This window comes from Nelusetta ayraudi, unplaced genomic scaffold (genome assembly GCF_046127955.1).
Source record: "Nelusetta ayraudi isolate G7.1 ecotype Tasmania unplaced genomic scaffold, CSIRO-AGI_Nayr_v1 ptg000017l, whole genome shotgun sequence".
NCBI lineage: Eukaryota > Metazoa > Chordata > Actinopteri > Tetraodontiformes > Monacanthidae > Nelusetta > Nelusetta ayraudi.
Genome location: NW_027466067.1, coordinates 6163035 through 6185971, shown reverse-complemented (window position 1 = coordinate 6185971; position 22937 = coordinate 6163035). Strand labels below are relative to the sequence as shown.

The window sequence follows — 22937 nt, the reverse complement described above, 5'->3', positions numbered from 1 at the left end:
TTCTGGGAATTGTAGTATTAATGGTACATGTGCTGCATAATACTGGCAGGACAGCTCTCGTCGTCATTTGGAATTGCCTCGCCGACCAAATATAATTACACTGCGGGCCAAATTTGGCCCGCGGGCCAGAGTTTGGCACCTGTACCCTAAAAGATACACAATCATCAAGCACTGAGGGATAGCCATATCTTAGTATGATAAGTATGAGATTTTCTATACATTTCAAGTAAACCAAGATCTTAACCCCAATTTGACATTCAGCTGTGCAAGAATTAGATTTTCCGCAGCAGAATTAAAGGCTTCGGTTTCACCCTCCTCCTTTTACCGAAATGTCACATTCCTCGTATAAATTTATCCTGTCGGATCTCCCGGTGCAATTACAATGCTCAGCCATTTGTCACAGATAAGGCAGCGGGCCGTCCCCGCTGAGTTCTACTTTACATTCCGCTCATTAAGAGGATTAATAATTACAACACAGTCGAGTTTCCCAGCGTTGAGAGACACCGCATTAAGGGTGAGATATATGTCTGCCTGATTTGCCCTTTAATTAGTTTGAAGTCTCTGGCCTTGCTCATTTGTTTCATTGCAAGGCTGCCGCAAGCTTGCTGAGTCAAAAACCTAATCAGCAGCCATTGTTTGCACACACATTGTGTTAGATTCCAGTCTGTCGAGAAATACAGGAAATTAGGGTTTTGGGTTTTTTTTTTTTTTTTTTTTTTACATTTCCTTAAGAAAATGAGGCATTTGCCTTTGTGTTTTCAGAGAAGGAAAAGGAAAGGTGCCAGTTATGCATTCACACTTGTACTGATCAAGCACAAACACAGCATGTGAGAAGACGGAATAATGTTTTGCAGCTGTCTTGCTCCATTCTAATTGGTTCTCTGGTTGGTATACAGCACCGCGGTTGCTCTGTTCGCTAACTGCTCGTTAACACAGCGTTGACATCAGACGGCCGGCGTCGGCTTCGCTCTGGATAGAAAAAAAAAAAAAAAAAAAAAGACAAAGACGCACAGCTGAAAACTGTGGAACACACACAATGTTCCCATTTAGTTTGGAGAGAGGAGGTGCTGTGCTTGGGATGCAGCGGTGCTGTTAAGCAAGAGATGGGCTGATTTCATTAATCAATGAACAGGGGACCCCTTGTTGTGAAGACGCTGTTTTCATTTGACTATCTAAAAATAGAATTGGTCTGGGATTTGTGCGATCACTAATTTCTGCAACAATTGGATTTATAAGTAAACAAGAGTATGCGAGTACGCACACAACAAATAGGACTTTCCAGCATTGATATAAATTAAATTATACATATAAAATATATAGTTTTGTTTTCAACTGAAAAAATAGCCATTCTGAAGTCATATTTGTTTGCTAAACATCACAAACAATTCAAATGATGTACGAAACCGACCACTTAGACTCTAAAAGAGACAATGTATTTATTTATATACTTGTTTGTTTGATTTTTAAAACTTTAGTTTCTAGTTCAAATAACAAACAACAAGTATATTTGTGAGAATGACCTGAATCAGTTTTCATTCCAATATTCCTGTGGATCAGTTCCAACCTAATCCATGCCTGGCTCCAACCCGGGATTACCCGCACCCACCACTAGGGGGACTCTCATTTCCCTCTCACAAATCCTCATCCGGCTCTCGCGGTAGCTCCGTAACTCCACCACCGGCGTCAGCGACTTCCAGAGAGGAGATGGCGGCCAGAGGGGGCTTTCAGTCGGCTCCTACGGGTGGCGGCGGCGGAGCAATGGGACCTGGGCCACCGGTACCGGGTGCAGGACCGGGAATGGGTCCCGGGACGCCGTCTGGGAGGATGGGGCCGTCGTCGGCCGCTCAGAATCACATGTACCGCTCGCCAATGCCGGGGCCTGGATACCCGGTGAGATAACGCTCCATCTTTGCTGCTCTTTGCTACTAGAACAAAGCCTCTCGCTGCTACTGCTGCTGCTGCTTTGTCACTAGCCGCGAATGTTAAAACACCGTCAGGGATGCGGGCCGAAGCTCCAGTGAGCGGGAAAGCCTCGCCCAAAGAATTCTCATTTCATAGAATTGTGCGAAGCGGCCCAAGTTGAGTGACTTTGGGAGATTGTTGTTTGAATTCGCTAACTCTCCCGCCCGTCATCGCGAAGCTTAGCTCGTTAGTCACGGTGGTGTGTTAGCCTGGCGTGCTAACGTGGCTAGCACTGCGCGGCGCTTTTGTCGGTTTTCTCGTTTTAAAAGAAAGTTACGGGCGCCCTCGGTTATGGCATTAGACAATCATTCACCGCGCCGCCTTTTGCTGTGGGTAAAGAGAACTTTGGTCGGATTGTCCAGTTTTGCACTGGTGACGTCGTCACGTCGGCGTTACTCTGGTGCCGCCGGGGTGTAAAGGCTGCGTGGTTGTTTCATTGTTGGAGTGGAAGTTTTGCCCAGTATTTTTTTTTCCCAAAGTGATGTTTTGCTCAGAGCGTGTTGTTTTTAAACTGACGTAAGGAATGGTTGCTCTTCTAATAGGTGTTTAAAAACAAACAAACAAACAAGTTAAGTAAAAATCTGAGCTTTCGTGCAAAAGCTGCTGGGTGGCTCCATTGTGGGTCTCTATCGGCTAAATAGTCGCAATGTGTTACAAACAAGTTTGTTTTTACACAGTAATATTCGCCTCTGTAAATAATGAGTATTACAATGAGTAGAAAACTACTACAAGTTTTCCAGAGCCTCATTACGACCACTGCTGATCAAATAAACCCCCCTAGTTTTCTCACGTGAGGGGAGGGTCCAGTTGTTCCCTTAGTATATAGTATGTATTCTAACAAACGCTTTCATTGAATATGTGTGTGTATATATATTTAAATGCATTTTCGATTGTAAGGTCTGTTTATTCAGGTGTGTGTTTAAGCTAGTTGGATGTTGCTTTTCCTTTGCTTTTACACCTTCTAATGGATTTGTTTGGCTGGAGGTGGGGGAAGGGCTGAGGATCATACTGTACTAAATGAAAACCTCTCCTGCCTTTGAGTTTTGTCAACTTACTACTTTGTCTACCAAGCCAAAGATTATCATGCAAAAATATTTTCAGTCTGTTCAAAAAAAAATTTGTTTTGTTTTTGTTTTAGTTTGGTTTGCTAGTTTAGTTAGTTTAGTTCACTTTTGCTAGATTGAGGTTTCAGTTCACCAGATCCAACCTGTCTTTCCATCAGCTGGTAATAAACCACCAACAAACCTTCCTGTTTACAAAGGCAATTTTTGACTTCAAAAACACTTTTTTTAATACTCTTCCAGCCAAATGCTCTCTGCTGAAAACCAAAGTATGCAACCTTTTTGCCCCGTAAAGCCATGTCACACATGCACATTGCCACCCATGCGATACATTTGTAAAAGCAGCAACTCCAGTTCTGTAACTGGTGTGACGTGGCAGTGAGGATAAAGGAAGTGGACGTTCAAGTCCCTATGGCAATTGTGAAAACTGGAGTAATGTGACTTTTCTGAAACTGGAACCCCAAAGGAACATTGGCCTTGTTTAACAATGTGAGCAGGACCAGACACACACACACACACACCGCAATTATATTCATCTGTGATCAGACACAGTTGTTGCGTTACATGGTGGACAAGGGTCCTGCAATGGGAAGCAACCCGACGTGTAGGTTACGTTGGCTTTGGTGTAATCGAAAACAAAGTCACACCACCCCCTCCAATCCAATTGAAAATCTCAATTGGATTTGTCCAATTTGATCATAACCAAGTGTTGACTGTTGACATGGCATTTAATGCTGTTATTCACGCTCCATGTAGCCACACCTAGTCTTGGATTCCAATCAATGATTTCCAGTGGCTGAAAACCGTGAACTGCTGAATGCTGAACGTCCAATAGTCCTAAAACGACAGTCTTGGATATCAGTCATGGCTACTGGGCATTTCCTGCTCGCCCTCACCTGTAATTCTGTGTGTTGTCTCCAGATGTTTACTTCAACAAACAAAACAAACGCATTTAAACCTGCACATTTTTGCAACCGAACTCAAAATAAACCGTGTTTTCCCTCGGCTACTTTTCAAATGAACATTATTGAAATGCTTGTGCCCCGCCCCCCGCCTAAAATTATAATCCATTTATGTAAGAGCAGTCCACCGTCATCCTCGCTGCTTAGCTACTGGCACCGCCGACTGAAAAGATGCGGCGTTCCTTTTTTCCTCGGGCGTCCTTGACGACTTTCACTCACACCCAGCTGCCTTTCACTACACCGCCAATAGTCGTCAGGCTTTGAATGCCGCAGAACTCCCTTTTTTATCGCCGCAGAAACCAAGGTTATGCCGCTTTATTGTTAAATAGCATATATTAATCAGCACGCTGCGCCTGGCAGCCCACACACACGCACTCTGAGCCGCAGCTGAAAAGGCAGCGTGAATCTTGTTTTCCCCTGGAAAGTTGCTCGCACTCCCTCCGGTGTGGGAGTGCGCTCGGCCGTAGCGTGCCGCTCTGACTCTCGGGAGGGGGGGAAAAACGCTGCAATCAGCCGCCGTCATTGCAATTCACCGGCTGATTCTCACCTGCACTCATGCAATTAGGCACGAGAAGTTTTCTCTTCGAGTTCTTGGCGCACGGCTTGGTGAGTGTGCACCCAGGCTTGCTGGATGTCTTGTCAAACTGTGTGTGTGTGTGTGTGTGTGTGTGTGTGTGTGTGTGTGTGTGTGTGTGTGTGTGTGTGTGTGTGTGTGTGTGAGAGAGTGTGTGTGTGTGAGAGAGTGTGAGAGTGTGTGTGTGTGTGTGTGTGTGTGTGCCTGCATTTTATGTAAATTGACAGTAGTCTGGAGCTCCTATGAGTAATGCACTGCAACTGCACGTGCATTACGCTCACTGTGTCCTTCAACGTGTAAAATAGACAAAACGGTTTGGAAAAGCAGAGCGTGGAATTGGGATCGGATGAGGACCAAAAAAAAAAAATGTGATCGGGGCACTCCTAGTCACTGCACATTGTTGCTGATTAATTTTGAGCACAAATGCTTTAACTGAATCAGCATGAAGGCAAACACGTTTCCTCCTCCCAGCAAGTCCTGGGAGCATTTACTTGTCAAAAGCGGGTCAAATGTCTGTTCATAGAAGAAATAGAAGAAATGTCTGCCGGGAATTAAAAGCGTTGCCGATGGCGCTGGATGCGGACCGACACTGCGAATCCTCGGTGCAGGTGCTCTAATATCTCTGCTCTCCACACTCGTAGGCTGTGAACTGACTTGTGAAATAGAAAAGTAATACCCAGAAAATCGTTTCTTCTTCTCCTGCGGTAAAATTTCATTAGAAAGACATTTTCTTAAAAAAAAAAAAGATCAAATAATGAAAATGTGTGTCCCGTTCCCCCCCCCCCCCCCCCCGTGCAGAGACCAGGCATGCCTCCATCAAGCCGTATGACACCTCAGGGTCCCGCCATGGGCCCCCCAGGGTACGGCAACAGCCCTGTGTCTCGCCCCGTCATGTCGGGGGTGATGGACCCCTCCCGCAAGAGGCCGGCGCCCCAACAGATCCAACAGGTCCAGCAGCAGAATCGCAACCAGCAGTAAGTAAACCCCCCCACCACCACCACCACCGCCAGTATTCCCTCAACTCTAGAAAGATCAGGACCAACTGAGAAAAGGTTTTATTAAATGCCACTGTTTTTTTATAGACGCCTATGATGAAGCATTTGAGAGACGTGGCTCTGTATAGACCTGCAGAAAAAAAGAAAAAAAATATATATATAATAATAGTTCTGTGTGGGTTGTTGTTATTTCCTCCCAGCAGTCCCCAAACTCCCCCAACATGTCATCCTTCATTCAGTATCTTAAAACCCCGCTCTTCTTTTGGAAAGCTGTCAGTTTGACAAATTAGAACATCACGAGCCCGTTCTCTATTGGAAAGAAGGTATTTCACCAAGAATGATATCAGAGAGCAGTCAGCTGTGACTTGATGGATGTGAACCGAAAAACGTCTCCAACAGCTTTAAAAGAAAAACAAACACAAGCTGCTGTTTGCAGCCGGAAAGTAGAAATTATTTGGAAAGTTGTTTCAGTTTTGATAGATATAAACATAATACAATGGAGCTGTCTTTTTTTTTTAACTATGTGTTGAAATAAATAAATAGATCAACAGTTGGAATGCGGCAGTGTGTAAATATTTTCCCTATCTCAAAAAATGAAAACATTTCGGTATTCTCCGGTTCCGGCCTCAGATATGTCAGTCATCTAATTCTTTTCCAAAGCCAGTTCCATAAATAAGTGCAAAATCACTTGTGTTTATTTTGTTTGTTAGTTTTTTAAGTGATAAAGCTGAGTAGTTATTATTCTCCAACATCTCCAGCACCTTTGAATATCATCTCAAATGCTCACGTTTACAAAATGGAAGGAGTTCCGATTGACAATTTCAATAAAGTTACACACTAAATAAGCAGTAGCTTTTTGGACCTGATCCCGATCACTCCGACTCCTTGGCTCAGTCAGACTCTGAACTCCTGTGCCGGTGTTTCCAGTTAGTCATGTCTCCTTTCAATTGTTGTTTGTACAGCACAAAGAAGAAGAAGATGGCTGATAAAATTCTACCTCAGAGGGTGAGTATCAGTCACTCACTCAGTGGTTCATGTGTGTGCTTCAACTCTGCTCATTCCCTTAATGTCGTGGTGACATTTTTAACCATTCTAACAACTAAAATCAAGTGACTGCCGATTATAAGGTGATAACACATTAATAACACACTGCTTAGTCTGCATCTATCTGTTAATCACTTCTGCTACTTAACTCTGTTTTCCCTGCCTTTGCTCTCATCTGCATGCCCCCCCCCCCCCCCCCCTCCAACCTATTATATATCCTGTGGATTTCAGAATTACTTTTGTGTTATTCCATTAAAGTAGAAGGCTTGAGTTTAGGGCAACTGGACTGATTTTCTTTCTTTCCCTCCCTTTCCCGCCGACGCGACACGGCCATCATTTTAACATTTGCAACACACCGTGAGCGCGTGCGGTCTCTCAATACCTGTTTGTCACGGCGGACTTGTAGCTCTGAGCCTTGTCTCTCTCATTACCACGTCCCAGATCAGGGAACTGGTCCCAGAGTCTCAGGCTTACATGGATCTGCTGGCGTTTGAAAGGAAGCTGGATCAGACCATCATGCGCAAGAGGTTGGATATCCAGGAGGCCCTCAAGAGGCCCATTAAGGTAGGCTCTCATCCCCGGAATCCCACCGCCGCTGCAGGATATGTGGGCATAATAGCTGCAGCCGTTTTGACAGATGCGAATCTGTGAGTTTGCGTGAGGGTTGTGTTGTGTTTTTTTTTTCATTTTGCGATAAAGAAGTCTGAGAAATCTGAACGACCACCAAGACACTTGCTTTGCCTCGGAGCTGTTTGTAGCCGCCTTTTATTAACGCCACGGTGCGTCGTGTTAAACTGGGTTAGTGTTGAGCGATGACGTCTCACCTCATCATATTGACGCCTTTCAGCCCCTCAATCAAACTTTATTGCCGTTTCACCCCAGAAGCGAGTCCGTCTGTGGCGCTGTGGTGGACTCTTTTTGTTTTTACCCTGCAAGTTGGGCTTTTCTCAGAATCTGACCAGTTGAGATGATCTTCAACAGGAAGTGCCGCCGTCTTGTTTCTCGGTTGTGCTGACACATTAATGAAGTGAGCGGCGGCGCGTTGACGAGGTGACTTTTTGACCTTTCGCAGCAAAAGAGAAAACTGAGGATCTTCATATCAAACACTTTCAACCCCGCAAAGCCGGACGCTGAGGATGGAGAGGGCACCGTTGCATCATGGGAGCTGCGTGTTGAAGGGCGCCTGCTGGAAGATGTGAGCTGCATTTCAAAATGGATTTAATTTGCTTCTGAAATGCAAACGACAGAGATGCTGCGGTTTAATGTCTCGGCTGAACTGGGAAAAAAAATCCTATTACACTGAATAATTGACTGCTTAATATTTGGTATCTCATGTAATATATACAGGTTTTGTTAAATTAATTTTTCCAATGCTGTTCGCTTTGCAGGCTGCTGTGTCAAAGTATGAAGCCACCAAACAGAAGCGCAAGTTCTCCTCCTTCTTCAAGTCTTTGGTGATCGAGTTGGACAAAGACCTCTATGGACCAGATAATCACCTTGTGGAGGTGAGATCTTTTTCCAAATAACCAAGGCAGACCTTTGATTTGACTCGGAGCCGTTCATCACCGTGACAGTTTCTTTCCTCAGGAAACACAAAATGTTCCCTTCTCTGACCACACAATGATGTGCTGCTTTATTAATGTCTCCACAATTAACAGACGTCAGTCTCGGCCAGTTTCTGGGTAACAGTTGTCATGGCAGCCAAGTACGCTCGGCATAAACAGTCATTTCTGAAATGTTAGCCGCCGATGTGTTTGGACTTATTATCATCAACGTGCCAAGAAAGCATCGTGTGAATTTTAACCACTAGGAGTCCAGGTCACTGGTTCATTTTCTAAAATGTCACATGGACAATCTGCAGAGCCTTTTCACCCCCACAGAGAACTGGGAGCGTCTGAAAAGTTACAAGCTAATGAAGCGTCGGCCTGGTCGTGCTCTTCTGAAATGTCTCCGCTGCTTAATGTTTTCTGTTTAGTGGCACAGAACCGCCACCACCCAGGAGACCGACGGCTTCCAGGTGAAGAGGCCGGGCGACGTGGGCGTCCGCTGCACCGTCCTGCTCATGCTCGACTACCAGGTCGGTCGGTCGTTCGAGACAACCCAAACCAGACTGGGGGAACTTTTGAGAGGGAGCGGCTGTGTTCTATCGTCGTTCACTGTCTCACTGTGCTCTGAAAAACCCAGCCCCCTCAGTTCAAGCTGGACCCGAGACTGGCCCGCATGCTGGGCATCCACACCCAGACCCGACCGGTCATCATCCAGGCTCTGTGGCAGTACGTCAAGACCCATAAACTCCAGGACCCTCACGAGCGAGAGTTTATCAACTGTGACAAATACCTGCAACAGGTGAGAGGGCGCCTGGCGAGGGATGAAACCTGCAGGAAATTTTGAATTGGAGCGTTGAGGATGCCGCAGTCTGTATGTTAAGACAATTAACGTTTGTTTTCTTCTCTGTTTTTGTGTGGAGCCTTGGAAGAATGGTCTTCACATTGTGAAAGCTAATGTGGATCCTTATTAAATGAAAGAAATAAACACATTTATGGGTTCTATGGCCTCTTTTGAAGATGCATTCTTGAAAGTAATTTTTAATAGCTATGTTGCAATGAATATTGTGGTTTCAGGCTGTGTTCTGACATATGGCAGATTTCACTCCTTTCGCCAGTCAGCTTCAATATAAGCATCGTGAGAAACACACCTAACTAACCAGAAGTCACCCACGAGTTGCTCTCATCTCACTCACAAAGAGCCAAGTCAACCTGCTGGCCTTTGATCGTCTTCCTGTTGGTTATCAGCCACTAATGGTCAGCAGCCGATTGACCAGAGCATCTTTAAAACGCACACAGTGTCGCAGCAGCTCCGCGCGGTCGTGTATTTATCCTGGTGAATTCCAGCTCCTCGTGATGAGCAGCGTCTCCGCTCCCCTCTCTCCTTACATGGACGCTCCCTCTCCCTCTGGGTCACCGGCAGCTCTCATTGCATTGTAATTTATTCAGCGCGCAGAGAATAACTGGAGTATCACAGGAGGTTAGCGGTGAATTCATGGCAGGGTTAATACACAGGATTGGTATTTGCGAGAAAGCACCCGTCTTCTTGCGAGCCAAGTTTTGAATTGGAATGAAATGGAATTGAAGTTTTGTAAGAGAGTCGCAGCGAGAGCGGCCAAGGACGACAGAAGAAAGAGGACGGGACTGAATATTCAATACATTTAACACCTGGTGCCTAAGAGGCTGAATCACTGAGCATCTTCAGCTGTCCTGACGCCACCTTCGCAACGTTTTTTAGGTGATTATTTATTTATTTATTTTTCCTTTTCTCTTCCATGCTGCAGATCTTTGAGACGCAGCGGATGAAGTTCTCCGAGATTCCGCAGCGGCTGCACGCGCTCCTGATGCCACCGGAGCCGATCATCATCAACCATGTGATCAGGTGACCTCATGGCTGCCATTCATTAAGATTGTTGGACTGGCGACCAACAACCTCACGCGCTGTTCTGAAATCCCTGTTGCCATTTGTCTCTTACAACAGTGCTTCTCAACTGGTGGAGTCTCAGTACCCATATTTTATTTTCCTGACCATGAAAGTGCGACCCAAATTTTAACCACAAAAGTTAATAACGTCAGCCCATTTTCTATCATGTGTTGTACATAAATTAATGAAATTATTGAATTGAATTGTGTGGCACAATAAATACCTGAAATTCCCTCTGTAAATATTCACTACCAGTCAAAAGTTTAGACGCACCTGCTCATTCATTTTTTTTATTTTTTATTTTTTTAAATCTTTACAACTTTCTACACTGCAGATAGATACTGAAGACATCAAATATATGCGCACGATATATGTAATTATGCAGCAAAGAAAAACACCTTCAATAACTCTAAATATGCTTTTTATGAAAGGTGGCTATTTTGAAGAATTTGAATATTAAACGTGTTTGAGTTACACATAGTTTTGATGCCTTCAGTGAGAAACTGCAATGTCAATAGTCAGTAGAATGAAAGAAGACATTCAGTTCATAGGGTGGGTGCAGCCCTTTGACTGCTGGTGTACATAGAGAAACAAAAAAAAAGGGAAACTGCCCACAAAGCCGTTACCCAATCAAAACATCTATGCGACCCACTTTCAGGTCGCGACCCACCCGTTGAGCAACGCTGCCTTACAGCCTGCTGTCTTCTCCTACGCGCGGCCGTTTTACACCTTCATTGTCGCCCCGGCAGCGTGGACCCCAACGACCAGAAGAAGACGGCCTGCTACGACATCGACGTGGAGGTGGACGACACTCTGAAGACCCAGATGAACTCCTTCCTGCTCTCCACCGCCAGCCAGCAGGAAATAGCCGGGCTGGACAACAAGGTAAAGGCTCTGCGTGATCGTCTGCGCTCATGAGATGCAACTGTTCCGCCCAGCATTTCAGGTCACTCTCGTTTCTTGCTCTGTAAAGTAATTGCGAGCAAATTGCTGCTGCTGCGAGGGTTTGGATTTTCTTTCTTCATATTTTGTTGCCTCCGGGTAATTTCACACATTTGCACTCCCTCCAGAATCGCCGCTCCTCTGCTTCCGCTGACTCTCTCTTTCGGCTTAAGGCCAGTCGGGTCTCCTTGACCTGCTGATTGCATCATTGCCTTGACTGAGGAGGCTGTAATCACAGTGACAAGGCCTCGAGGCATTTCCCTCCATCATGTGTAATCTTTGTTCAGTGATTCTACAATAAGGGACGGCTTTCACTTTCGGATGCCTCCTTCTTTTAGTTTAACAGCCAGAACAACTACAGTAGTGTTAATAATAATCTTGGCAAAAACACTTCAGTACATTGTAAAGCGACAGGGAATTGAAGTGACATGAATCATTACTCGGGATAAAAAGCCAGAAACAATGTTGGTAATACAAGACCAGTAATGGTAAACACACAAAATATGGTAATACATTGAAAAAAGAAAAAAAAAGAATAAGCCAACAAAACAGTAATTGAGTGCAAGATGGTGTAAAGTGCTGAAAATGTGATGATAAAATGGGTTTAAAAGAAATTGATAAAAAAAAAAAAAAAAGATGGTTCTAACGTCCTCCAGATAGAATTGGAAAAATATGACTCATAAAAGATTAGAATTAGAATGAAAGAAAACCTGTCAAAGCCTGAATATGTAAGGATGAACATGAAACTCAAATGTGAATTATTGCACAACGTGAAGGTAATGAGCAGGACGGATGCATAAAGCAAGTCTGTAAAAATGTTTTTAGGAGCAATTCACTACAAGGTCAACATTGAGATCCGAGCCTGAATGGGAGGAAGCCAGTCAGAGGAACTGGCATTTTCCCAGGCCTGCTTTCAAAGTAAAATCTCAATTCTCACGTGAACAATTTAAAAACATAGGCCTCATGTTTGTTGTTTGAGATTTTACTATTTTAGGATTTTTTTTTTTATTTTTTATTTTTTTGTCAGTTGCAGAAATTTCATTTTACTACATTAACATTCATGTAGTTTATATTTATTGGGGGAAAAATGCCTTTATGTTCATTTTGCACAGCTCTTATTCTGTTTGCCTGCAAGTCTTACGCCTGCATCAGCACTTTCAGTGGAGAATAATAACATTTCTCTTTGAAGCTAATTTTCTTTCATTAATATTCCCACCTGGTTTTTGTTTTTGGTTTTTTTTTTGACTCTGCACAGATCCATGAAACTATTGAGACCATCAACCAGCTGAAGACCCAGAGAGAGTTCATGTTGAGTTTTGCCAGAGATCCTCAGGGCTTTATCAACGACTGGCTGCAGTCCCAGTGCAGAGACCTCAAGGTTGGTCCATTTGTCTCACGACTCGCTCCTCGGGGAACCGGGGAACCTTATCGGGGCAGATTTCTTGTTGCAGTCACTTTCGTCACTGCGGGCCAATTTGTAACGTCGCTAGAGAAGAAGTCTCAGTGGTGGATCATTTCAAGGCTGTTGTTTAAGTCTGAACAGCAGCGAGCGCAGCGCTGTTCTGTCTTCAGAATGCCCTCCATCAGAACTCCGTCTCTTCACTCTGTAACTTCCTATTTACGCCTCAGATTTGTCCACCAAAAAAAAAAACCTTCACTCCAGTCACACTGGAGTCTTGAAAAGTATTGAAACAAAAAGCAGCACAGGAGACTTCAGTAAAACACGTCAAGGCCAAACGTCCTGCTGAGTTAAAAACGCCGGCGGCGCTGCTCGCTCAGGTGTAGCGCACGAGTCAAACCAGGGGCCGAAGCTTTTAATAACGTGTGACCGGCCGCGCCAGCCGATTAGGCGGCGGGCAGCTGTCAGGCGCCCGCTGAGAGACTCCAGCCCGACCTCTGTGTGGAAATGGACTGAAATCAGCCTGCAGCAGCCCTCACCACACAGCACAGCAGCGCACCGTTAAACATCAACAGCCACATAACTGAAAAAAAATCACTCAATGAGTTCTTCTTTTTTTTTTCCCCCTCTCTGTCAGCGTTCGATTCGGTCGCTTTAACTCGTGATAAACGGGGATCCCCGCGTTCTATAAATTTGACGCCTAACCATGTGCTGCTCTCTTAACGTGCGTCCCGCAGACCATGACTGATGTGGTGGGGAACCCCGAGGAGGAGCGCAGGGCCGAGTTCTACTACCAGCCGTGGGCTCAGGAGGCCGTCTGCCGCTACTTCTACTCCAAGGTAACACACACACACACACACACACACACGACACGGTGCTACTCAGTTGGCTACGCAAATGTAGTAAAACCCCCCAAAATTCTGCGGAGAAGTTTTCTGGCACTCACTGCATGACTCATATGAAGACATTTATTGTTGTTGCTTGAAAAAAAAACGTAGAAAAACAGTTTGGCAACTGCAGTTTTGCAGCGGCAAACATCACCTCATGCAATCATCATGAAGGAGAAAGAAATTAAAACCATAAAATGTGTGAAAGTGCAACTTGTGCAGACAGCACAAGGCATTGGGTTCATTTCACCTTCAGGGGAGATGGCAGGTCGCGGGTAGAAGCTACTGTTACCTTTACTTGTACCAGCAGGTTTTCCCTTTTTTTTTTTTTTTTTTTTTTTGTTCCTGCCTTACATGCAGTGGCAGTAGCTGCGTTTCCATTACAGTTTTTTGCAAAATAAAAGCAGTGTTTCGTCAAAGTACAATTGCGATTTGCATGCGTTTCTATTGAGTGGTGCGAAGCGCATAAGCTGTAATCCTCGTCAAATCTTGCGGACGAGATTTGATGAGAATTAAGTTTGTTTGCTGTCAAGAATGGTTGTAATATTTTTCTCCTTGATTACTTGTAAAAAAAAAATAATAATAATAAATATTCCGTTTCCTCCTCCGTCCAAACATAACCCGCCATTTTCGCTTGAAGTGAACTGGTCACGTGACCCCGTGCGTCGCATCCGTGTTGAGGTTTTTCAGTTCCCCAAGACGTCGATTCCTCGAGTTTTCGCGGTCGTCACAGTCGCCATTGGCGCCGTTTTACAATTGTGGAAAATCTGTCCCGCAGGTCCAGCAGAGGCGACAGGAGCTGGAGCAAGCGCTGGGCATCAGGAACACCTAAGCAGCAGCAGCAGCAGCAGCAGCAGCAGCAGCAGCAGAAGAAGCCACGAAGCGACGAGACCCGTTCTACCTTCTGAAGACCATTCAAAGTTTTTGCGTTGGGAGTGCGAGGAGTGAATCCAAACTTATAGCGACATAGATTAGATGGCTTTACCATTACATAGGAGATCCCCTTTTAATCCCTTCCCCGCAGCGTGATTCTTTCTGCTGTTATTTTCACCTTTTTGGATGTTTTTATTTTTCCTCCCCCCCCCCTCTCCTCCCTGAGGCCAGAGCTGCTCAAGCACAATGCATTTTCTCTGGCATGTCTAAGCCTTACCTGCTAGCATTCCTTTCATTCCGAGTTATTGTGCCCCACTAGGTTTCTTCTTTTTCTTTCTTTCCCCCCTTTAACAAGGAGAAAAGCAGAGGGCAGATTGTGCCTCATTTAATGCGTTCCGCACCAGAAGCTAAAGTACATCAGCTGGAATCTGTCGGTCGGCGCTGCCGCGGCTCTAAATGTCCACGTTTTGCAGAGTGGAGAAGAAAAAAAAAAACACTTTGCGTTCTATTTTTTCTCATCCCGCCCCCACAAGTCTGCGAACGCAGCCGAGAAATGATTGTGTTTGTAATCAGTCACGCTACTTCTCTGAATCGTCTTTTGTTTTTTTGTGTCACTTTTGTCTTAAGTTGTCATTTGCTTCTTTGGTCCGTTTGTCGGAGAGACGTTCGAGAGCTCAGTCACGGTTGATTCTGCATATTTTGTTCATGGTGACATGTATGAAGTTGTTATTTTTTTTCCTTTCTCTGTTATCAGTAATCCTTGTTTTCAGAATGTGTATTATATATTAGCACTCGTCTTGTTAGCTAGTGCAGAATATCAAGGAAGTAGCTAGTTTCCGTACCTCTAGTCAACATAGTTTGTAAATACTGAGCAAAAAAAAGAAGAAAAACTGAAGATGGATGTGAAGTAAAATTGTATCTCCTATCGCGACAGATGTTCTTTCTTTTTTTTGTTTTCTTTACTCGTACGTCCACACTCACTCAGATTAGTTGAACCAGTATTTATGTGACCAGTAGACCCTTAGTGTCTCCGAGACACAACGGCTGCAGGAAAGTTTTCACAAAGCTCTGCATTCGGGACAAAAACAAAATATACACAACGTTTGTGATCCTGCAACTTGGACAAAGAAAAAAAATCTTTAATCTATATCTTTTTTTTTTTTTTGTATTTTCTTTATGCGCAGAAAGCCATAAACACTTGAAAAAGCTCAGTCGTAACAGCTGGCACTGGTTTTGACCCCAGTAGTTCCCCTGGTGAAAGTGGGTGCCTTGGCCGAACCTCGTGCGCGCGTGTGTGTATGTGTGTGTATGTGCATCTCGTGACTTCTAAGGATACACTAATGTGAGTTTGGGCAGGTACACGATTCAGATGGATGGTGGGAGAACTCTGGGGGAAGGGGGGAAGGGTGCTAGCATTTGAATCTGCAGACTTTTTCATGGACCAAACCTATTTTTCTGTATGTTATGTTATAATAAAGGCTATGTAAAATGTTTGGGTTTTTTTGTCCTGTGATTTCTTTTGTTTGAATCTTAAGGGTCAAAGGTCACGCAAAGCTGATTACCTCAGTATCACCGTCAGGTGTCAGTAGGCCAGACCTGCCAGTTCGTACCAACTCCCTGAGGCCACCTGTTTGTTGTCCAACAAAGCTTCAGGTCAAACGGCGAAGATGAAACCTAGCGTTCAACAAAAGGACGACTACTAACTATAAAGTGAATTTTCACTTCAGACGTTTCATGTCTAAGTGCACGTTTCTAGAGTTTCCACGACTGTGCACTGCACCTTTGCTGTAGCGCCTTTGGTTTAAAGAGGAGGATACTCAAAGTGACAAATCTCAGATCCTGTTGTGACTAGGATGTGTTTTATGTTCCATTACACGAAGTGAACGCACTCACTCGGGCCCACACACATCACAGTGCTCTTAAGTGTCGTATTTAAGGTGAATCTTTCAAGGGAAAAACATAAATCCGCACTAAAAGGGGCTTTCAGGCTTAATTTTGAGGAACTCAACATAAAAACAAATACTTAATGCCAAGGGAATTAAATTTTTTGCATGACAAATTGTTCTTAAGAAGGGTTTTGAGGCAAAAGATGAACAATAAATAACTGGTTTATATATACACATTTTTTTAGAATATTTTTTTTTCTCCAAAAGAATTTAAATCAACCTGCAGGAATGCATTCAGTGCAGTCTTCAAAACTGTCACATGACCATCTCGTGGGCCTTGAAAAGTTTTGGAAAAAAAAAAAGAAAAAAACAGTGTTGTGTATCTGCAGGGGAAACTTGCTAAATCAAACCTCAGCCTGCCACTTACGCATAGAGTGAGGCCGTGATAAAAGGGCAGAATGCCCTTGAAAGGCAGCGAAGCAGACCAACCGGCAGCCGTGGGCGTGTCAGGCCTCGGCTGAGTGCCGGGTATAAATACTTGTCATCCGGGCCTCGGTGTGTCTTTGCACCGGCAGCAGCTCCAGAGGTCAAAAATCCAACCATGGCAGCGGCCAAGAGAGTCTGTGTGATCGGTTCTGGTAACTGGTGAGTCAAAGAATATCCCCGGGTGTGTGTGTGTGTGTGTGTGTGTGTGGAGGGAGAGGCTTTGGGATGAACTTGATCTTGTGGTTGAAAAGTTTGCCTAGTTGCCACTGCGCCGTGGCTGCTTAGTTCTTCACGGGGCACCCTATCTCTGCCTCCGTCCTCTGGATTAGATTTCGCACAATGGGGAGGAATTCTGTGAAAAAGAAGGCAAACTATGAGGGGAAGAAAGAAGCCATGCACAATATTGCACAGAGTCAATATGGTGTTTAGCATGGTGGAGGTCTTGAGAGACCGGTTCTCTCCCTCTCTGCGTGTGTGTGTGTTTGTGTGTGTTTGTGAATTTGCGAGGCCTCCTTGACAGATGCAGCTTGTGTCTTTTATGAAGCAGCTATTGTTGTGCTGAGTCAGCCCCTCCTGCTGTTACCAGCCACTGAGCCAGCATGACATTTACAGCAGGCGGGTCAGTGGTGGTGGCAGCAGCGGCGTTACTTATAACCTACAAGAGGAGCCAAAAAATCCGATGCGGGAGGAGCTTGGGATGGTTCCGCGCCGATGACCGGGAAGCGGCTGAGTTGTTGTGATGTGCATTGAGGGGAAAGGATTTTTACTGTCTTATACAAGAAATGTCTCTCAGGAATGCGTGAAGAGCCCCTTCCTAGTGGGTTTCAGTGAAAATGGTCCGGTGCAACAAAATGAATTTGTTTCACAAGTGAGAAGGGCTCTCTCCTAACTCTAGGTTTGAGATGTTGACTCTGGTCCCACTGCAACAATGGGGTTCTCATGTTCACATTTCAAAAGCAAGTGGGGTTATTTTGGTCTGTAAAGGCATCTTAAAAAAAAAAAAAAAAAAAAAAAAACATTCTGTGAACAACAACAATCTCTTAAAATCATTTTACGTTCAGAGAGCAGGATGTTTCATGTTTGTCTCATTTCTAGACTGAGATAACTTATTTTCTTAAGTATAAGTATAGCACGCTTCTACTGCAGTGGAAGTGCAAGAGGTTGTCATGAGCTAAAGGTCAAGTGACCTCCCAGCATCAGTCGACCAAGATACTCCAAAGTCATTGTGTCAGACATGTAGGGTGTTTTGTAACCATACCTTACATATTTCAATGTTTAGGGTTAAATTTAGGGCCAGATCACACTAAGGTTAGGTTTAGGGAAAGGTTAGGGTTAGGGAGAGATTAAGACTATGGTGAGGATAAGGGAAATGTTAGGTTTAGGGCCAGATTAAGACTATGGTTAGGGTTAGGGAAAGGTTAGTTTTAGGGCCAGATTAAGACTATGGTTATGCTTAGTGAAAGGTTAAATTTAGTGCCAGATTAAGACTATGGTGAGGATAATGGAAATGTTAGGGTCAGGGTCAGATTAAGACTATGGTGAGGATAAGGGAAATGTTAGGTTTAGGGCCAGATTAAGGCTATGGTTAGGGTTAGGGAAAGGTTAGTTTTAGGGCCAGATTAAGGCTATGGTTAGGGTTAGGGAAAGGTTAGTTTTAGGGCCAGATTAAGACTATGGTTAGGGTTAGAGATAGGAAATTTACCTATTTTAAGTGCACCACATCTACAACAGTGGAAGTCCACTTAAAGGTCACGAGACCTTCCAGCATCAGTCAACCGAGATGGTCCAGTAAGGGTCATCGTGCCTGCACTGTTTAAATCTCTCGCTTTATTTTGTCAGACACATAGGGATATTTTTCTTCCTCCGTGTCCGCAGGGGCTCTGCCATTGCCAAGATCGTGGGCGCCAACGCCGCCAAGTACGACCGCTTCGACACCACGGTCAACATGTGGGTGTTCGAGGAGACGGTGGGCGGCCGCAAACTCACAGAGATCATCAACACAGACCACGAAAACGTGAAATATCTGCCTGGCCACAAGCTGCCCCCCAACGTGGTGAGTGAGCATCGCTCACCAGCTCACCAGCTCGCTAGCACGGCCGCTGTCTACCGGCTCGACTGATGGATGCACTGCTTCCCTCTGAGTCAGGTGGCGGTTCCTGACCTGGCCGAGTCGGTGAAGGGAGCCGACATCCTGATCTTCGTAGTGCCTCACCAGTTCATCCTGAGGGTGTGTGACACCATCAAGGAGCACATCAAGAAGGACGCTGTGGGGATGTCTCTCATCAAAGTAACTACTCCTCCTCCTCCTCTTCTTCTTCTTCTTCTTCTTCTTCTTCTTCTTCTTCTTCTTCTCTTTCTTAATTATCAAATTAATGAACATACAAACTGACAAAAAGACGTTTCTCAACCGTTGGGTCACAACCAACTTTTGGGAGCTGTTTTGATTGGGTCACGACTTTGTGGGCAATTTCCCTTCTTCCCAATTCATAAAGAAAATGTGGGACACTTATTTTGCTTGATTCACAATTCAATTTAATGATTTAGATAATTGTTTCACTAGACATGATAGAATGTGGACCTTGCAGTTTTATTTTTGTGGAATAAATTTGGATCGTGATTTCATTACAAGGAAAAATATGGGCCCTGAGACTCCACCAGTTGAGAACCACTGTTCTATTGCCTGTTTAGGATGTTCCATTAAGCAATACTGAGCATTATAAAAGTCACTTTATAATAAAATAGATGAAGTAAAAGGTTTAGAGACTGAGCTGTCATGAATGGTGTTTTTCTATTAAACCTAACTCACATTAAGCATGCAACGGTGCCAACAACAGTCCAAAAAACTAATATAGTATTTTTATCCCTACCAGCTGTATATTTATGGTATTTCAGTCATTAAGGAATTAACATTTCAAATGCAAATAGTCTCCAACTGAATATGTAACTTTCTATCACTTTGACTCGTTACGTTTTCTTAAACCTTTCCTCCACAGCTTTGGTAAATTCTTGCTTGATTAAGATGAAAAATAACATTATTGTGTCAACATGTTTCACTGAGCACGGCGGCTTCCAGATACACAAAAAACAAACCAAAAAAAACGTGTTATGCAATTTGGAGCCTGGCTGCCATGTGTTGTCATGTGCCTGTCAGAGCTGCTGTAAATCACCTCTGCGCCGTGTTTGCTGTCATCAAACTAGATTCCCCCGGCTCTCTCCAGCTGCTCTCCAGCTGTTTTCATTCTGCCGACGCCGATGTCTGCGGCTATTTCGGTCGCTGTCTACGGCCGAGATAGCGTTTCTTTTATTTTAATTCCTTTGCCGTCTGCGCGCTCCAGGGCGTGGATGCGAGCCCGGAGGGTCTGAAGCTGATCTCTGAGGTCATCAGGGCCAAACTGGGCATCGCCATGACCGTCCTCATGGGAGCAAACATCGCCAACGAGGTGGCGGAGGAGAAGTTCTGTGAGACCACCATCGGTAGGCATGGCTGACTGATCCCTCAGCTGGGTTTCTGCTTTTTCTTTATCAATTGTGAAAATAGTGAACCGTCAAATGGGAGACTTTGTTCCACCACATTCTACTCTACTTGTTTATTCAGGCTGAAATCCTGAATATGCATCCCCCTGCAAAGAATCGTGCAAATCGACCTACATTCATGTGTTTTCTTTTGCATTGTTTTTTGTTTGTTTTGTTTTCTTTTGCTCAAAATGAGCATCTCTTTGGCTCATGCTGAGTTGGAATGAAAGAGGGTTTAAATGTTTTAGTGCTTTCCTGCAGGGTGCAAAGACAAGGCCCACGGACCCGTCCTGAAGGAGCTGATGCAGACCAAGAACTTCCGTGTGACTGTGGTGCAGGAGTCTGACGTGGTGGAGATCTGCGGGGCACTAAAGGTCGGATTTTTACATCTCGGTCACACAGATTTTAACAAAGTGTGCAGTAGTAAAAACACAAATCAGACTACCAGGGTTAAAGACCTAGTGTTTACTATTCAGCAGCATCTAATGGTCAGAAAGTGTACTGCAAGCAACGTTTTTTTTCCTCCATGGTGGCCCACCTGATCTTATATCTGAGTGGCATTACGTCAGGCTAACATGAAACTCAGAGCTGATCCATGTTCTGGGCTACTGGCGCCCCAATAATGGCCACAAGTAGCTCTTGCTTAACGACGGTGGTGTTTTCACTGACTAAAAACTTGCTTTTTTTTTTTTTTAATTAAAATTGAATTTAATGTCATGAAGTCCCCCCTGAAGTTTTGCACAGTGGGCCTTATAAAAAAGAAATCTAAACATAATCAACAACACTGTAGCACCTAATGCAGTCCTTTCGAAAGGAGCTCCGTCTGAGTTCAAACACAAAAACACTAAAAGAGACGGTCGGTATTATCAAGAGATGATTTAAGCCAAAAACTCATTTTCATCAAAAGATTGCCATTATTTTAATAGGGCGATGATATTCATATATATCGAAACCGTACCGTTACCGCGGCCCCCCCATGAAGCCGTGATGCATACCAAATGGTGGGGAAAACTGTACCGTTGCATCCGTGCTGCAGAACATCGTCGCGGTGGGGGCAGGCTTCTGCGACGGCCTGGGATTCGGCGACAACACCAAGGCGGCCGTGATCCGCCTGGGCCTGATGGAGATGATCAGCTTCGCCCGGGTCTTCTGCACCGAGTGCCCCGTCTCGCCCGCCACCTTCCTGGAGAGCTGCGGCGTGGCCGACCTCATCACCACCTGCTACGGCGGACGCAACCGCAAGATCGGGGAGGCCTTCGCCAAAACGGGCAAAGTACGAGGAGCGCCACCATCCCGCTGATTCGCGTCGCTTCTCGAGATGATTGTCACGCCACTTTTTCTTTCTGCTCAGACCATTGAGCAGCTAGAGAACGAGCTGCTCAACGGCCAGAAGCTTCAGGGGCCGGCGACGGCCGAGGAGGTCCACCAGATCCTCAAACAGAAAAACATGGTGAACAAGTGAGTCTTTCTTTCTTATTGTCGTACAGTGGCTCAGCTACTGTGTTCCACTGACCCGTCATAGTTCTCATTATCAGTTTTTGCCATAGTATTCTTAGGGCTGCATGATTTAGGATTATATTTATACTGGTAAATACTTTTGCAATCTTATTTATGGAGCTTTAATCAGGCAAAAACAACAACAACAACTTTATCAACTTCATTTTAAAACCTCCATAATTCCTCTGTCACAATTTCATTTCCACTGCAGGTTTCCTCTATTCACTGCCGTCTATCAGATCTGCTTCAACGGCCACCCCGTGACGGAGTTTATCAAATGTTTGCAGGACCATCCAGAGCACATGTAACGGACTGATGAAAAGCTGATTTCTACACGCTTGTTTGACGCAGGAGATTTAAACTTAATCCTGATTGTCCTCTATGTTTGCATCTCAAACACAGACAGGGTGGGTGGGAGGGGAGGAAAAAAAAAAGAGAAGAAAACACGGAGCACAGTCAGTGTCCTCACCTGAGCCGCTGATCTCATTCGAGGTCTTGCCGGCGCGAATGTGAGTCCCGTTGTAGCAGATTATCAACAAACGAGCCTCAAATGGCAGCATAAATCCAAAAGTCTTAAAAGAATCCGAATCCCAAATCTTGACATGAATGTAGTGACCTGAACGTTTCTCGTTTCAGAGTGCTTTACCCCACCTTCGTACGCACATGTGTCTTTTCTAGATTGTCGAAAAGACGAGAACTCACAGCGGTTGCTGCTACCGCTGCGGTGTTTTTCATCCAAACTTCACAAGATTTGTTTGTGAATAAATTATTGAACTGTTTGACTTTGTGCCTGTGTTCACTTCACTTCACCTTCCTCTCCTGCGGAATTGCGCGCCGGTGACACACATACTCAAGCACCCTCCGGCCTCGGTGTAATCTGACCTGAGGCTCAGTTCATGCTGCCACTCTAAACTCTTCACCTTTACCATTTTCTAGAGTGTCGGGCTCAACCTTTCTTCAAGCAAATGTCACGCGCACTCGCAGTGCTCGGAGGAGGATGTCAAGTTTTCGAGACGATCGTTGACGGGGCACAAATTTGTTTACTATGAACAAAAGCCGGAAAATGGCTTTCTCGTTTAATCAGTCCTTTGATATTGTGTCAATATGGATATGTCCCATAGGATGCAATCTGTTCCTCACCAAAAACAATCTGTTTTCCTAAACAGCCATCTGTTCCTTGCCACATGCAGATGCATCCTTATCACACCCAGTCTCAGTGGATGCGAGATTCAGCGACAGACAAAGGGGAAGTCTATTCCCTCAAGGTCTATAGTAGAACTGACAAAACACTCAAATTGAAGGCACTTATCTTCGTGTAAAAATTTTATGTAGAAAAAAAAAGTATATTCTTAGCTCTGTTTCGCAGTTATGTCATTGACCATTATGTT

The 22937-nt window shown here is 44.7% G+C and overlaps 2 protein-coding genes across 3 annotated transcripts; both read left to right on the top strand.

Moving 5' to 3' along the window:
• The first annotated feature begins 1662 nt into the window (after positions 1-1662).
• smarcd1 (SWI/SNF related BAF chromatin remodeling complex subunit D1) lies at positions 1663-14646 on the top strand. Of its 2 annotated transcripts, none has more exons than XM_076025001.1 (13): positions 1663-1890; positions 5358-5533; positions 6508-6559; positions 7040-7162; positions 7671-7793; positions 7987-8103; positions 8574-8675; positions 8783-8944; positions 9927-10024; positions 10816-10951; positions 12264-12386; positions 13145-13246; positions 14073-14646. In XM_076025001.1, exons 1-13 carry the CDS (start codon positions 1705-1707, stop codon positions 14124-14126), a joined length of 1554 nt encoding a protein of 517 aa, XP_075881116.1. In that variant the 5' UTR covers positions 1663-1704; the 3' UTR covers positions 14127-14646. The 2 variants fall into 2 exon arrangements, with proteins under 2 accessions (XP_075881116.1, XP_075881117.1); XM_076025002.1 differs by having other exon boundaries at positions 1664-1890; positions 6517-6559.
• Positions 14647-16567: 1921 nt separating this feature from the next.
• Positions 16568-22328, top strand: LOC142887407 (glycerol-3-phosphate dehydrogenase [NAD(+)], cytoplasmic-like). The gene is made up of 8 exons (XM_076025050.1): positions 16568-16698; positions 18415-18592; positions 18686-18826; positions 19875-20013; positions 20314-20426; positions 21089-21325; positions 21404-21510; positions 21761-22328. The coding sequence occupies exons 1-8, from the start codon at positions 16655-16657 to the stop codon at positions 21855-21857; spliced, it is 1056 nt and encodes a 351-aa protein (XP_075881165.1). The 5' UTR covers positions 16568-16654; the 3' UTR covers positions 21858-22328.
• Positions 22329-22937: the final 609 nt, after the last annotated feature.